This window comes from Plasmopara halstedii, assembly GCF_900000015.1.
Source record: "Plasmopara halstedii genome assembly, contig: Scaffold_3073, whole genome shotgun sequence".
NCBI classification, from domain to species: Eukaryota; Oomycota; class Peronosporomycetes; order Peronosporales; family Peronosporaceae; genus Plasmopara; species Plasmopara halstedii.
This window is the reverse complement of record NW_020189977.1, coordinates 1-14,056: the sequence shown is the minus strand read 5'-3', so window position 1 is coordinate 14,056 and position 14,056 is coordinate 1. Positions and strand designations below refer to the sequence as shown.

Genomic DNA, 14,056 nt, shown 5'->3' with positions numbered 1-14,056 from the left:
CACTTATGAATGTTGGGGTACCAGTACACAGTGCTCGCCGAGTTGGTACTATCATGCCTCGTCCCGTGTTTTGTGCTAAAGGTTTTTGTCGTGAGGTATCACTACAAGGTGGTCAGTGTTGTAATAAACCAAGCCTTGTGGGAGATGTGGTGACGACGTCGCTGTGTGTAACGACATATGATCTTTACATATCACAAAATCTTTTGACTCGACGCCAAGCTGGTATCCGCAACAATTTCGACGCAAGCACCAATACTTAGAAAGGAAATGTTACAGAAAGGCATGGTTGGCTGCACGTTGCTCTGTGCCCTCGACTTGGTTGATGGATATTATCAGATGCTGATGGGAGACAGCGATATCCCTTCCACTGCAGTGAATGCTCCGCATTCGCCCCTCTTGTAATAGCTGGTGTTTGCGACAAAGACTTTCCGACGCACCAGCGACGTGGTCCTCACCTGTTCAGGTCACGTCGTGGCTATGTACAAATCAATACTGAATATATATATGTTCATAGTTGTGCAAAGTTCGGAAAGCTGAATACGAGATTCATATTAAACAATTTCGAGCATTGCTCGAGTATTTGTGTTGGAATGAGTTCTTTGTCTATGTGTTTTTGGCGCAGACAAATCTACCTATCTGTATTGCTTTGTCAGAAAGCAAGGTCTTCCGGTAAGCTCCGCAAATATTAAGGTCATTGTAGATTGACATCTTTTTTTCGAAGGGACTCGGGAAAGTGGTTTGGCCTACCCAAATACTTGCACAAGTGTAGTGCAGACTATGCTGGCAAGGCGCGACCTCTCATCAATCTAAAAGGATGTTGATAAATCGATGAAAGCTGTAGTTTTGTAAGGCTGTGATAGAAGTCTCATGCAAGCTTCGATTCCGTTTTTTTTTCGAATTCAGATCAGCCATACCACGTAGTCTGGGAAGCTTCAGTCTTTGCGAAAGTGTGCTTCACTCCAAGCATATGCCAATGGGCATGACCTCGTGATAGTTATTGATAATGACTAGCTTAAGGCTGCGAAGAGGAACAACTCTATTCGTTACGGGGTGCTACTTGTATTAAAGTATGCTTTTGTCAGGTTCAGGGTGCGTCTGCATTGCTGTAAGCCGTTGTTCTTTTCACGATTCTGTTTTGTTATATTATACCTGTGCTGTCACACTGTTCTTTTTGTATGGTTCATTTTGTGGACGCAATTTTTGTTCTAATACAAAAAATCAAGTGGCGCACTTCCCTAGTGAGGATTACGTCGTGCCTTTCCCTTACGAAGATGTGTACGATCCTTGAGAGTTGCCGATTATCTTCTCACACTCGCTCGATCGTGAGATCGACTACAAGATCTTAAAAGTGAAACGAATATGTCATGCATCTGTACAGTGGTAGTTAAAATCAAAGCGTCAGCGTTAACGTACGCACAAAGGTTGGATTCGTACGCTCCGTTCAGGATCGAAGCCAAGAGCTTGAAGCGTATTAGTCATTCGCCTGCTCTGCTTTCTCGAGAGCGACATGCAATATAGATTAACTTTTTACACACGAATACGATTGTCTTTATTAAATGACGCGCGGCTAGCAGCCCACATATACCACTAATAAATACCGATTCTTTGGTACATATGTACAGTTACATCAAAGTACAAAAGAATTGATTTATTACAATTGTATCAAAAGTTACTACAGTACATGCCCCGTTACAGTTTTGTCCTAAATGTGTCATACCCTGCGATTGTTTAAATTGTCAGAACATATTTCAATTTTTACCAACGTGCAGGAGAACCAGTCATGTTGATCTCAGATACATCGTCGAGTATGCGAGTGATATTGACGCGGACCACAAGACGGTACACAGTATCAACGTGCTATCAATGATGTCGGCAAAACTTATCCAATAAAAATTTCTAACGCTTTGGAATAGGACGCCAAGATGTGCGCTTTGATGTTTGAAGTCGGTGTATAGACGATAAATTTGCGTTTGAGCTAGCAACATGGGCACATACAACTCACCACAAAATGCGAACAAAAGAAGAAGTATCAATATTAATATTGTAATGATAAATGGCTTTGCAATGAGGTTCCGCTATGTTTTCAAGCAATCCAGCTCCTAAGTAATGAGATTAGCAATGATTCATTGTTTGCATCATCAGAAGAAGGTGCTGGAAGTGTCGACGAAGATGTTTCCATGGGCAGGGAGTTTGCACTGTCGTCGTCATGATGTCTGAACTCCTCATTTCCGTCTTTGTCTTCAATATTTGAGTCACCACTTCCCTGATCATAGTCATCATTTCTTTCTGACAGCAAGCGCTTTGTCACTTGCTCATTATCTACTTCCATTGCTGCACCTTTAAACGCGAATGTCGTCGGGATGTAGAGTGAGACACTGATTTCAGTATAAGTCGCCATCATAATCACCATGGTAGTAAATGCTCGAACAATTGCGTGCGAAGGCATAAGGAGATTGTCCTGGAAGATCGACGAATGGCTAGGGCTAAAAGTGCTCGACAGTCTTCTACTTTTTCCGTCTGGATAGTAAACAGTTGTCGCACATTTCTGGCTTCTATACATTTTTATCAAATAAAGTTCTTTCGTTTACCGCATTAAACCATGCGGTATGCCATTCTTATTGAGAGGATTGTGCTGCTTCATCAAAAAAAGCAGACCTGTAAAATATTAAATTTGCCTCAATGTATTCTTTCATACTTCTTCAGCAATATATTTTACTTACCAAATTAATGATATCTGAAAAAATATTATAAGAAATTTTCTCCTTGCGGATGGCTACACCTCGTTGTCGCAGTCGTCATAGTTCTTTAGGTCACCTTCATCTTAGCTCGGGCGAAATCGAGCTCTATTCACGTCAAGATGAGATAGCGCGTCGACGACATCGACTCTTGTCTATACGTGATCAGGAGCGACGCTTAGCGCAGCAAGTGACGCAGCGCTACCGTGAAAACTTGCACAAGTTGCAGTGCAGCAAGCGCAAACGGACACAACAACAGCTTAACGTAGAGCGGCAAGCTTTATTAACAGAACTTGACACAAAATACAAGAACTCGTTGCAAAATGTGGGAACGGCGCAGCGCTATGCGCGACTGAAGCTGGTAGAACTTCTGGAACAGGCTCAAAATGAAGAGGACAAGTGGGCGTACAACCGCCAAGTTGCAGAAAAATGGCGAGTTATGCAAGCTAAAGAAGCTCAGAGTCATGAAGAAGAAGGGAAGATGGCAAGACGGCAACAGATACAGCAGAAGGTTGAGAGATGGAGGCTTGCGAGTAGCAAACAGAGACAGCAAGCCAATGCACGGGCACAACGAGATCGACATGTAGCAGCTCAACGAGCTGAAGATCTCAAGCAGATTGAAACGCTCAATAAGATGCAAAGATCAAAAGATGTGATACTTATGCCAAAACTACGTGAGAAAGATGTATTGTCGTATCAGTATTCAAGGATTCATTGTCTTGCACCGACGTTAAATGTCAAGAGACCTGAACCAGCAGTAATTTGCCATAATCTATCTCACCCCACGGCAATTCGTGAAAAGGAAGAGGCGAAAAAGTTTCTTGATGCCTTGGATCTAAAAAGGGAACAAGATCGATTGATTAAAAAAAATCAGCTGGATAAAGCGGTGGAAAGAGGAAAACAGGCGTCAGAGAAAATCGTTTCTAAACAACAAGGAAAACAGGCGGTGGAATGGCTTGCGATGGTGGATCAAATGGAACGACGGGCACGTGGACGAACATTAGGCGAAAATGTCGATAATTTTCATGTGCGAGAACTTGGAGAGCGTGACAATCCAGAAAATATGACTGAGCAAAAATTCGCACAGCTGTTTGAGTTAAATGGCGACTCGATTGAGTTGTCTGAATTTTCTATTGAAACGGATGATGACCAGCTTGTATGTGGGAGTCGTAAGGGGTTAAATGGAGATAAAGTGGCAGCGGTAGGCATCGATGCCAATATCACGCTAAAAGTTCCAATAGTTAGTGATGTTGACAGCGTACGTGATCAAGTTGATGCTGCAAAAGATGATTTGCATGCTTCAGATGGGCAATTTGATGTTAGTATCGAGTCTTCTTCGCCAGCAAAGTCAACCGAAAATCTGAAGCACGAGCAGTTAAACGATCTCAAGTCAGCAAACGATACTCGTGAAAGAGTTGGCTTAGGTGATTATTTGAGTACGTCTGTTAAATCTCAAAGTGAATTTTACGATTCAAATGGCATACTTGGTGCAGATGATGATGATGAAAATGTAAGCAACAAATCGCAAGCCAGGAAGCAGGTGAAAAAGGTTGTCGATAATATGAAAGCCAACACAGCTGTGGGTAGTTTGGATACTGAAGTTGATCAGGTTGATTTTGTGGTCAGAGATGTGGAATCAGAAAAAAGCTTAGTCGAACAAGAAGGTCAATACTTGCAAGATGGTCTTCATCTACGGTCGTCAAAGCCACGAATACACCGAACCGAGAGAATACCTGTTATTTCAAATGCCAAGCTCGACCAGTTTGTAAATTTATTTGAAAAGGTTGCTGCCGAAATTTGTCAAAGTGATCAAATGTCGGATCGGCTCTCCAGTGCAAGTGACGGTGACAGAGAGGGAAGTGTCAAGGCTGTGCTAATCTCGTCCAAAGACAGTAATAAATCGCTGTTATCAAAATCTTCCATTGATGCTGCAAATCACAGTACATCTTCAGTAAACAAAGCCGCCTCAGTGCAGAATAGCGATGATAACTATCACAATTCTCAACACTGCGCTAAAGAAGAACGTGAAAACTCGTTTCTTGATGCTGTACGGATCTGTAAAGGCGAAGAGTCCGTGCATGGTGACCAAGATGTTGATTCATCAAATAATGCCATTCAAGCGAAATATGCCAATGACATTGATTTAAAGTATTCATCATCTTACAGATCAGACAAGCACGAAGAGTTAAGCGAGTCCGCCGAAAGTGTGTACAAAAAGCACGAAAAGCTTCACAGCGCGTCAATAAACTCAATACAGAGCAAAGAGAAGCCCACAATTATCTCCACACACATAAATAACGACAAGTTATCTTCAATTTCGCGAAATTCTTACGCTGGAAACAAATCCCGGAATTTTGCTGAGCATAATAATTCTGACATTCCGCAGTCAACCGATGACACGAAATCAAGACATGAGCAAGCGGTAACATCTGGTGCTGAAGAGAAAAGCGACAACGCTCAGATTATTGACGGCCACAACTCTCCCGAAATGGCCATGAATGAAGATGAAGATTCGGCATCAGATATGTCTTTCAACTTAAGTCAGAAATCTCTTTCGCGTCTTGATCAAGTTGTGAATGATAAGTCAAAATCGCTTAGACAGCGGTATATAAATCAGCACATCATGTCTTGCTCTTCGTCAAATAGTCAAACCGACGAAGAAAGAGAAATTGTCGACAACGAAGACTTGAGTTCATCTTTCGGTAGTAATCACGTGCACTCCACTGTAAATTATAGTTCCGATCCATATCGCCAGCAAATCAAACATTACGCACGACGATCCAGCACATCAGCCGTTTCTATCGCGCAGTACTCATTGCCTCCTTCAGACTCTCAAAGCTCATTCGATGACAGCTTTCATCGAGTGCACTCTGAAAGTGGTGATGATAGCTTTGTCAATGAGTTGGTGCCGATATTCCCGACACGCACGCCCTCGCGAACTCTTCACGCTAACCAAACAGCGGAAGCTTATGACGACCAGTTGGTCCCACAAAATATGAGCAATATCCAGACGAAGGCGCAGCAAACGTTGGAACGGAGCAGACAATATGTGAATCAGAATGAGCCTACGACGGACCGTTTGGCTGCATCTGCGACAGTTCGGCGTGTGCTAAAGAATGATGATGCAGAACATTTAGAAAAGCGGCTGTCGTCTTTTAAGGGACAAAACCTTTCCAGGTCTTCTGACTCTGATAGTGACGTAAGTAGTGTTGGTCCCGTATATAATAATGCACAATCCCGACGACAATCAACAGCCAAACTGAACGGCCACGGTCGAACAATCAAATGTCAGGATGATGGCGATGGCGAACAATCAAGTGCTTCTGGTGTCTCCAGTCTTGGGTTTTCTGTCCAACTACATCTTGCTGCTGGAATCTCACGAAGTCGCCAGAAAGGTGCAAAGCAAGATGTTTCTGAACGTCAAGATAATCAATACAGCGATCGCATGTCGGCGAACGACTCAAATGCTAAAGTCGACAATGGTTTTGCGCAAAGTTTTGCATCAGATTCTAGCGCGTCAATGGGCTCTCCACTCACCAACGTCACCAACATGACGTCTTTAGTAGATAAGGTGCTACCTTTGCATCTACGTGTACCCGCAATGATATACGGAACAAAATCTATGACAAAACCTCCCCCACCGATGCTTTGGTCAGAATCTTCCGTGTCTTCTAGCTCGAACGCAAGCGAATCTTCTGACAGGGTATTGCACTCTACTAGTGAAAAAATGTTCTTATCATCGAAAGCGAGTCCAAGCGATTCTCAATGTGTCTCTTCATCGTCTCCAATTCATGATGCAAGAAGTTCTAGTAACGACGAAGAGAAAATGTCGGATGAGAGCAGCTTGAGCTCATTTGACCATCATAAGAACCAAGTCATGTTGTCGACACATATCTCATCGAGAAATACAGTCTTACAACTTCCGCCGCCTCCTGTTGGACCGGTCGACATGAGTCAGCGACCTCTTTCAATGCAACATTCCAGTAAATCTCAAGTGTCTCTTGTCCAACAATCGAACGTGTGGTCTGCTGATACGCACCAACTACTGCCACCATCGCGTCCATGTAACGATATGACACAGCCACCAACTCCTTTCCAAAACTTTCACATCGACTCCCAGTCGTACATAAGTGATGATGAGCGAAAACTCGATGATTCAAGCAATGAAAGCAATACATCAGCCAAATTCAGTGCCGAACGTAATAATTTCTCTATAACTTCTCGATCATCTCGGCATGTGAAGAAAGCGGAAAGATTTGTAGTCCCTACAAATAATTCGAATGTCGAAACAAAGGACGAGAATGGGAAGGAACTGTCGTTAGCTGAAGCTTTTAAAAGACGCCATCCAAGATTCAGTCATCAGGTCAAACGACATCGTGATGAAATGAAAGGCCATACAAAGAAGCTACAGGATCAAGTACAGACGTCGAAGCAACCGGTCGTTGCAAATCATGATACAAGTGATGAACTTCCGGTAGAGAAAAGGGAATTACTCACTCGTTTGACAAGCGGCACGCGGGCCAAGATTTCAAGTCGTGAGATGAAAGACCGAAGCCGACGACTGTACCATCAATTACCAGAGGTTGTTGAGCGAAAACGACAGGAGGAAGTTATGCGTAGACGACGTGAGCGTCTGGACGAGCTGCGTGAACAGGAAAAGGTATGTTCGAGCTGAAAAACGTTGATTATTGGCCGAACTTGATTCAATATATTGTTTCTTGATTATTGTGCAGGAGCGACGTTTTCAACACAAGCAGCGCAGACAACAGCAGCTCAAATAATGGAAAAAGTTGTCAATTTTTCAAAGCAACTGATTCTTCTTGGGAGGTTTGGTCGTGTCCGTAAGGTCTGGAATGGTCTGATGCAATAAAATCGTAAATTAGGGAAAAAATGGTCAATTTCATGATTGTTCGTCACAACGCACTAAATCAGGCTGAAGCACAGCATGCATAGCACTAGAACCTGCGAAAAGGGAACCTAGCGATGCGCTGAAGAGAAGAACATACTGCTTGGCTGTCACTCGTGGCATCACAATTCTTTTATATGGAAGCAGAAGTATTATCCAATCAGAGTATCTATAATATGAGTTTTTCTGTCTGCATTTGGGTACAATAATTTGTTTGCTGTTGTGACAAAAATGCTTCTTTGTAAAATGTCCCGCCGCTTCTTCGCTTCAGCGACTGAGCTGCGTCCAAGGAAACAGCTGAAGAGAAAAAATCATTTTGCGACAGCAGGCCTTCCGCTTGTGCTTTTTATTGTCGGAGGATATGTGGCATTGACGCAGGTTTGAATCTCTAACGATTACTTTTTTCAATCCTTGGTAAAATATAATGTTTGTAGTTTGTCGGTGGTAAATATGAGGCAAGAGATCACATGGTTAAAAGTCAGTCTGAACACACTTTTAATTTGGAGGAAGAGCACAAGGTTTGGGCACATTCTAACTCCAAAAAGAAGAGACATACTGACAAAGCTGACTTGATGTAATTAGAAAATGACGCAAAAATTAGCATTGGACGATTTTGAGCTCAAACCCGTCCCAAAACCAAAAGACCCGTAATAGAAATGTTACCCATTTTAAACTCTTAACAACCGCATATTTGAGATTGCTCTTCTAAAAAAGACACTACATACCGGTATACTCCAAGTAGCTTACCGAAAAGTAGCGGCATGAGCTCGTCGCGATCCCGTTCTAGCGTCTTCATGCTGCTGTTTTTCTTCCTCGGTGTATTGCTCACGTCTACGAGCTTCATATTTCTTGAATGGAAACGTATAGACCGTAACAATATTGGCAATGTCAAGTCCAACGATTATCTTTCCTACGGCCCAATCGATGTCGTGTACACGTGGGTGAACGGTACCGATCCACGATGGAAGAGAGAGAAGGAATTCTGGCACAAACATTGGATTGCATCCTTAACTGGTCAACCACTACCCGTTTGGGGTCAGGATACTGACGTTTTAGGCAAAGACGACTCAAATTCTGACAATCGATTTCGAGACAATGAAGAGCTTCGGTATTCCCTTCGATCTCTTGAAAAGTACGCACCGTGGGTACGTCATGTTTATATTGTAACTGATGGTCAAATTCCATCGTGGCTTGATATTGATTCACCAAATCTTAGCATTATCAAGCATCGTGACATCTTTACAAACTCCAGTCACTTGCCCGTCTTTTCATCTCCAGCTATTGAATGGAATCTTGACAATATCGATGGACTTAGTGACATGTTTCTTTATTTTAATGATGATGTCTTTCTTGGATCACCTGTACGACCAGAAGACTTTGTGAGTCAAGCAGGTGTACAAAAGATCTACTTTGCGTGGGAAATTCCACAATGTGCTGATAGATGCTGGGAAGCGAATTTAGGAAATGGTCGATGTGATCGAGAGTGTAATGTTACAGCTTGTGACTATGACATGGGAGACTGTGGATGTGATGTGAATTTAATCGATGACTCATTACATTGTGATCCCGAAAAGGTAGCAAGCATTCTGGATCATACACCGAATCCAATGAAAATTAGCAATCATTTGTGTGAAGGAATGTGTCAATACTTTTGGCTTGGAAATGGATTATGTGAGCGATCGTGCAATATAAGCTCATGTGCGTTTGATGGAGGAGATTGTCGAGTGGTGGAATCACTGGAAAGTCACTACCCACATGTTTTAGATGACGAAGAAGCGACAAAGTTATCGCCTTTGATTAAGGAATTATGGTCTGCAGAAGTTAAGGAAAACCATACATTAGTACATGTGCCATTGGACGTAAATGCGACGTATTTGAATCTGACTGATGCTTTTGGTGTCAATGGAAGTATTTTTAGTGCTGTGCATGATAATGGCGAACTTATTCGCTTTGCTTCGATATACGAGACAGATTTAGTCTTGATTTTAGTATTTGGTCGCGATCGGAATGCCAAACCCATGACTAGTAGTGTCCAGATGACAATCATCGGAGAGAATGCAAAGGGCGATTCTATTCAATTGGACTTTTCGATTGTAAGGGGAAACAAGCAGATGGACGCTGCAAATTTTCAAGAGATTCGAGAAGTATCAAGTGGAATGTTCACATTTGAGAATACGAGTGTTCGGCCTTACCACATTCGATTGCCTTTTGGATTTCGACAAGCTACTTTCCGGAATATCATTTCATCGCGTGACGAAGATTTAAAGTTGATTCTAACCGAAGAGAATGTTGAATCTTTGGTGGAAGAACAGATGGTGTACGTAGCTAATCAATTAGCCCATGAGAAAGTTCTTGTTGAGGTCTTTTTACCATTTAATCTTACTGGAAAGAAGTTGATAGATGGTGAGTTTCTAAATCTTGGTTGGAATTTAGACTTGCGTCTGCATAACGACGAAAACGATTTGGACTGGAGCGATGACGATATATGTCAATTAATTGTTCCAAACAAAACATTGACGTCATTGAGTGCTGCCAAAAGTGAAGTTGAAGAGACTGTCGTGGATGATAAGCGTAATTTGAATGATCAAATCGATGAAACTATTAAACTTGCTGGTGGAGACGAGAGTTTTATAAGAGAAGAAGTGGATCAGGATGCTGAGGATCACTTATGCCGCCTTGCAGAGAATAACCGTGGCATCTATATTACAGTGCAAATACCGACGAAAGACGATATCATTGCAAGGTCGGCTTTCGAAAATGAGGAATGGGACATCTTTAACACACCCACAGCAAGTGATTTAAGTGCGAGTGATAGTAATGTTGTTGATACTGAAAAGAAAGAAAATTTCAAGATGCTAAATGAGAGAAAGATGAGTCCACAAATTACCGATGGCAAACTCTGCTTCTATGACACGGACCGTGCAGATCCATGGCGCTATCGATATTGCTTTGCTCTCGCCATGGGTCAATATCACTTGACAAAAGTGGACGTGGTACATAAACCAACGCTGTGGGATCGTAAGCATTTACGAAAGCGAAAAATTCTTTTCTCACCGGAAGATAATCTGGCTTTGCTTGAGTTTGATGATCAGTGTATTGACACGACCGAAAGGTATATTGGCATTCAACCTCAACTCTGCTATCCAAACGAAGCTACGGTCTTGCGTGATTACGATCAAGACAAAATGAAGGTGGATCCACGTCAAGAGAACGAAGAGGAAGGTCGCCGTCTTGCGTGTGAAGCACAACAACGGCGATTAGCACTTCGCGAAGAGCGTGAGAAAGAAATGCGAGAAGCTCAAGCAAACAGTAGCTTACTAGAACGCTTAAGTCGCTTTGTTGGAACCATCCAACTAGCAATTGGGTTTGGAAATGTTGTATCGACTAATGAAAACATCGAAGACGTGCAGTATGCAGACGTATGTGGTCCTTTATCATCGACAAAATCAAGAAGAGAGACGCAAGAAGTGACGACAAAGGATGTTCAGGCTCACTTGTCAAAAGACACGTTTGGTGATTCGCTACGGTATGTCAACAAGCTGTACAATCGTGTTTTTGGAAAACCAAAGACTTCTGAACGCCGTCGCGTGCCGTCGCACATGCCGTTTTTGCTCCAAAAGTCGATTATTCGCGAGATTAAAGACTTTTGGACAAAAGAGATTGAAAACACCTCGACACATCGTTTTCGCCACCCTCAGGACATGCAATTTAGTTTCTCTTACTTTCATTATTTGATTAATCGCGCCAAGATTCACCCTCACACACTGCAAGATATTTGGCGGGAATACCTCGATGCAAATCGTAACGGTGTCTTAGATGAGGATGAAGTTTTGACGGCTGCTAGCTTAGCTCATGGAGACGCTCCACCAGAAGATTTTGTCACCACCGTACGCAACTGCATTCAGCCTGCAAAGCGTGAAAAAGTGCGGGAGTTTCCAACAGGTGAAGGTACTATAAGACTTCAAGAGACATTGACACCGTACATTACATTGGAGCAACTTGAACGCTGTCCATCCGTGCGGGATGCTTTGATCCAAAATGTTCGCTACGAGAATCAAGTTGAATTAATGCCAGAGACGGAAGTCACGTTTCATATGTTAAGCGATAATTACAAGTTTGCGTGGAAACAAATGATGGGGACGCGAGCGCGTCGGACGAAGTTTGTGTGTATCAATGACGATATGAAATCACCATCGATGGCTGTAAGTCAGATTCTCCACGAGCTATTTCTGTCCATTTGGCCCAAACGCTCGCAATTCGAGCTGCCATATCATCTTAAAAATCGCTACACGCACATTGATGAATACACTGCTGCACACGAACGTCGTCAAACTGCTGTAGTTGTTGCTATTGTGATTGTCATGGTACTTGCTTTCGTCTTTCGCACGACTCTTTTCACATTATTTGGTTTTCAAACAATTGCACGAGCAAGAGCGATCTCAGCATCACAATTAACTCATGAACTGCAAAAACAACAAGAAGATGAAGTGAAAATACGTGGGAAAAGCTGGAACTTATCACCAAAGTCGAACATTAACAAGTCAAAAAAGGCAATCGAAAAGAAATGAAGTCCTGACGAATACACCTTTTCGCACTGGTGAAGGAATTATATATTACGATTTGCAAATTCATAGAACTTAAAAACGTTCTCGCGCATGTAAGTTTGACAAGCAGAATACAGCTGAAAGTCTTGGATGTAGCGTCCACTTTTCACTCATTACCTTATGTTTGAGAACGAAAATGGGAATCGCGTTTGTCCTCTGCTTTTTTCTTTTCTTCTCATCGTTATGACTTCAGCTCATAGAATAATGAATTGTACGTAGAAAGAGGCCCAACGATAAAAGACTTGGCCAAGCGTCGAATAGCTCAAATGCTCTAGTACACATCAGGCGGTTGTTGGTGATGACCAATAGTAGTACTAGTACTTGTTTGTAAATGAACTCGAAGCGTGTAATTGGCCTGTTCAAGACGCTTTATATGCTCGGCGGCTTGTGTTGCCAATTGTTTCAAAGCCTGATTTTCATTCTGTACTTCCTCTTTTTGCTGATTCTGAATAGCTACAGCACGCTTAAGTAAACGATTTTCACTCTGAAGTCTTGCCATGTCATTGTCTTGTAAAGCAATACGCTCTTGAGTATAGTGTAACTCCTGTCCAAGTCGCTGAATTTCCACGTCTTTTTTCATGAGAAATTGGTCGTACTCTGTTTTTATTCGATTCATTTCAGCAAGTTTCATCTGCTCAAAGTATTCAACGTGACGTTGACTGTACTTGGCTACATCAGCGTCTTCATCTTGACTATTACCGTCGTTTACCCCTCGACGTTGGCGTTTTCTCGAGAGATCAAACGACTCAACATGACGTGAGCGCTTCTTAAGACTTTCAGGGTACACTATCAGGTTATAAGAGAGTTAGACACGTAGATTTACGATGTATTCAACAAGAATGACGCTAACTTAATACCTGGGGAAGCGGCGATCGATGCCATTAGGGTAGAACGTTAGGTGGGGAGGTTTTACTTTGGGACTGCAAATTTGTATACACGACTCATTGGAGCCAGAAAATTGGGTGTACGTATATTGGATTGATTGCGTGATTAATATGGTAAAGGCACATTTTATATTAGCAAAATCAGATTAAGAAGAAAAAGAAATACATAAAATCAGGATATGAAAAAATCAAATTAACAAAAAAGCTCGGAAAGATCTACACAAAAAGATAAAGCTTCTCGATTGTATGTAGTCGTATTTCGCGGAATTATATTGTAATTTAGTTTCCCCGCCGATACATGCGTGGGTACGTAGAATCCAAATTTACGATTTCTGACCTTATGAGTCGCTTACCAGAATAAGATGTGGCTATTTATCATATCAAATTCTAAGCTTTGTCTACAAATCCGCAGAACTTGACTGCAGAGCTCTTGAATTTTGGAGATTTCAAATAAAAGATGAAAAGAATATTTTGGTAATTGTGTTTTGATTATTACTTTGCTTTTTATCCTATGGCAGATAAATCGGATTTAACGGCGGGAGTGGGTTGAGTGCACGGATGTCTGAAAGAATCCTCTTCATCTCATTGATCAAATGCCTCACGCAATGAAGAGCCATTTTTGTAAGCCTTGAACAATTCCGATAACTCTGGTGTGATTTGATGCAAATTACTCGTGAGCGGATCTCGGATTTTATCAAACAACGAATCAAACGTTTTGCCTGATGGTTTGCATGAGAAATGTGAAGATAATCGAGGGAAGTCGTCATCAATTGGGCGATTATCTGAAACTTGCAACGTACAAATACGACTTTGTTGAAAAGGTGAAGTGAGCAGTAGAAGGCAAGTTTGGAAGTGAATGTATTTAAGGGCCTTAGTTCGCTATTCCGAGCTACCTCTAAGCCTTTCCTATGACGTCATCGTGGGCGC

At 42.2% G+C, this 14,056-nt stretch overlaps 5 protein-coding genes across 5 annotated transcripts; 3 read left to right on the top strand and 2 right to left on the bottom strand.

Annotated features, from left to right (window-relative positions):
• Positions 1 to 2,083: 2,083 nt before the first annotated feature.
• On the bottom strand, positions 2,084 to 2,410 carry PHALS_07167 (uncharacterized protein; the record flags this gene model as incomplete). Its single annotated transcript, XM_024720588.1, has 1 exon — positions 2,084 to 2,410. One exon carries the CDS (start codon positions 2,408 to 2,410, stop codon positions 2,084 to 2,086), a length of 327 nt encoding a protein of 108 aa, XP_024585772.1.
• Positions 2,411 to 2,769: 359 nt separating this feature from the next.
• Positions 2,770 to 7,516, top strand: PHALS_07166 (uncharacterized protein; the record flags this gene model as incomplete). Its single annotated transcript, XM_024720587.1, has 3 exons — positions 2,770 to 4,171; positions 4,229 to 7,395; positions 7,469 to 7,516. 3 exons carry the CDS (start codon positions 2,770 to 2,772, stop codon positions 7,514 to 7,516), a joined length of 4,617 nt encoding a protein of 1,538 aa, XP_024585771.1.
• A 371-nt stretch (positions 7,517 to 7,887) lies between these two features.
• On the top strand, positions 7,888 to 8,292 carry PHALS_07165 (cytochrome c oxidase assembly protein cox16; the record flags this gene model as incomplete). Its single annotated transcript, XM_024720586.1, has 3 exons — positions 7,888 to 8,019; positions 8,076 to 8,159; positions 8,224 to 8,292. 3 exons carry the CDS (start codon positions 7,888 to 7,890, stop codon positions 8,290 to 8,292), a joined length of 285 nt encoding a protein of 94 aa, XP_024585770.1.
• A 110-nt stretch (positions 8,293 to 8,402) lies between these two features.
• PHALS_07164 (n-acetylglucosamine-1-phosphotransferase subunits alpha) lies at positions 8,403 to 12,209 on the top strand (the record flags this gene model as incomplete). Its single annotated transcript, XM_024720585.1, has 1 exon — positions 8,403 to 12,209. The coding sequence occupies one exon, from the start codon at positions 8,403 to 8,405 to the stop codon at positions 12,207 to 12,209; it is 3,807 nt and encodes a 1,268-aa protein (XP_024585769.1).
• A 307-nt stretch (positions 12,210 to 12,516) lies between these two features.
• On the bottom strand, positions 12,517 to 13,127 carry PHALS_07163 (uncharacterized protein; the record flags this gene model as incomplete). The annotated part of the gene is made up of 2 exons (XM_024720584.1): positions 12,517 to 13,031; positions 13,103 to 13,127. The coding sequence occupies 2 exons, from the start codon at positions 13,125 to 13,127 to the stop codon at positions 12,517 to 12,519; spliced, it is 540 nt and encodes a 179-aa protein (XP_024585768.1).
• Between the last annotated feature and the right edge of the window lie 929 nt (positions 13,128 to 14,056).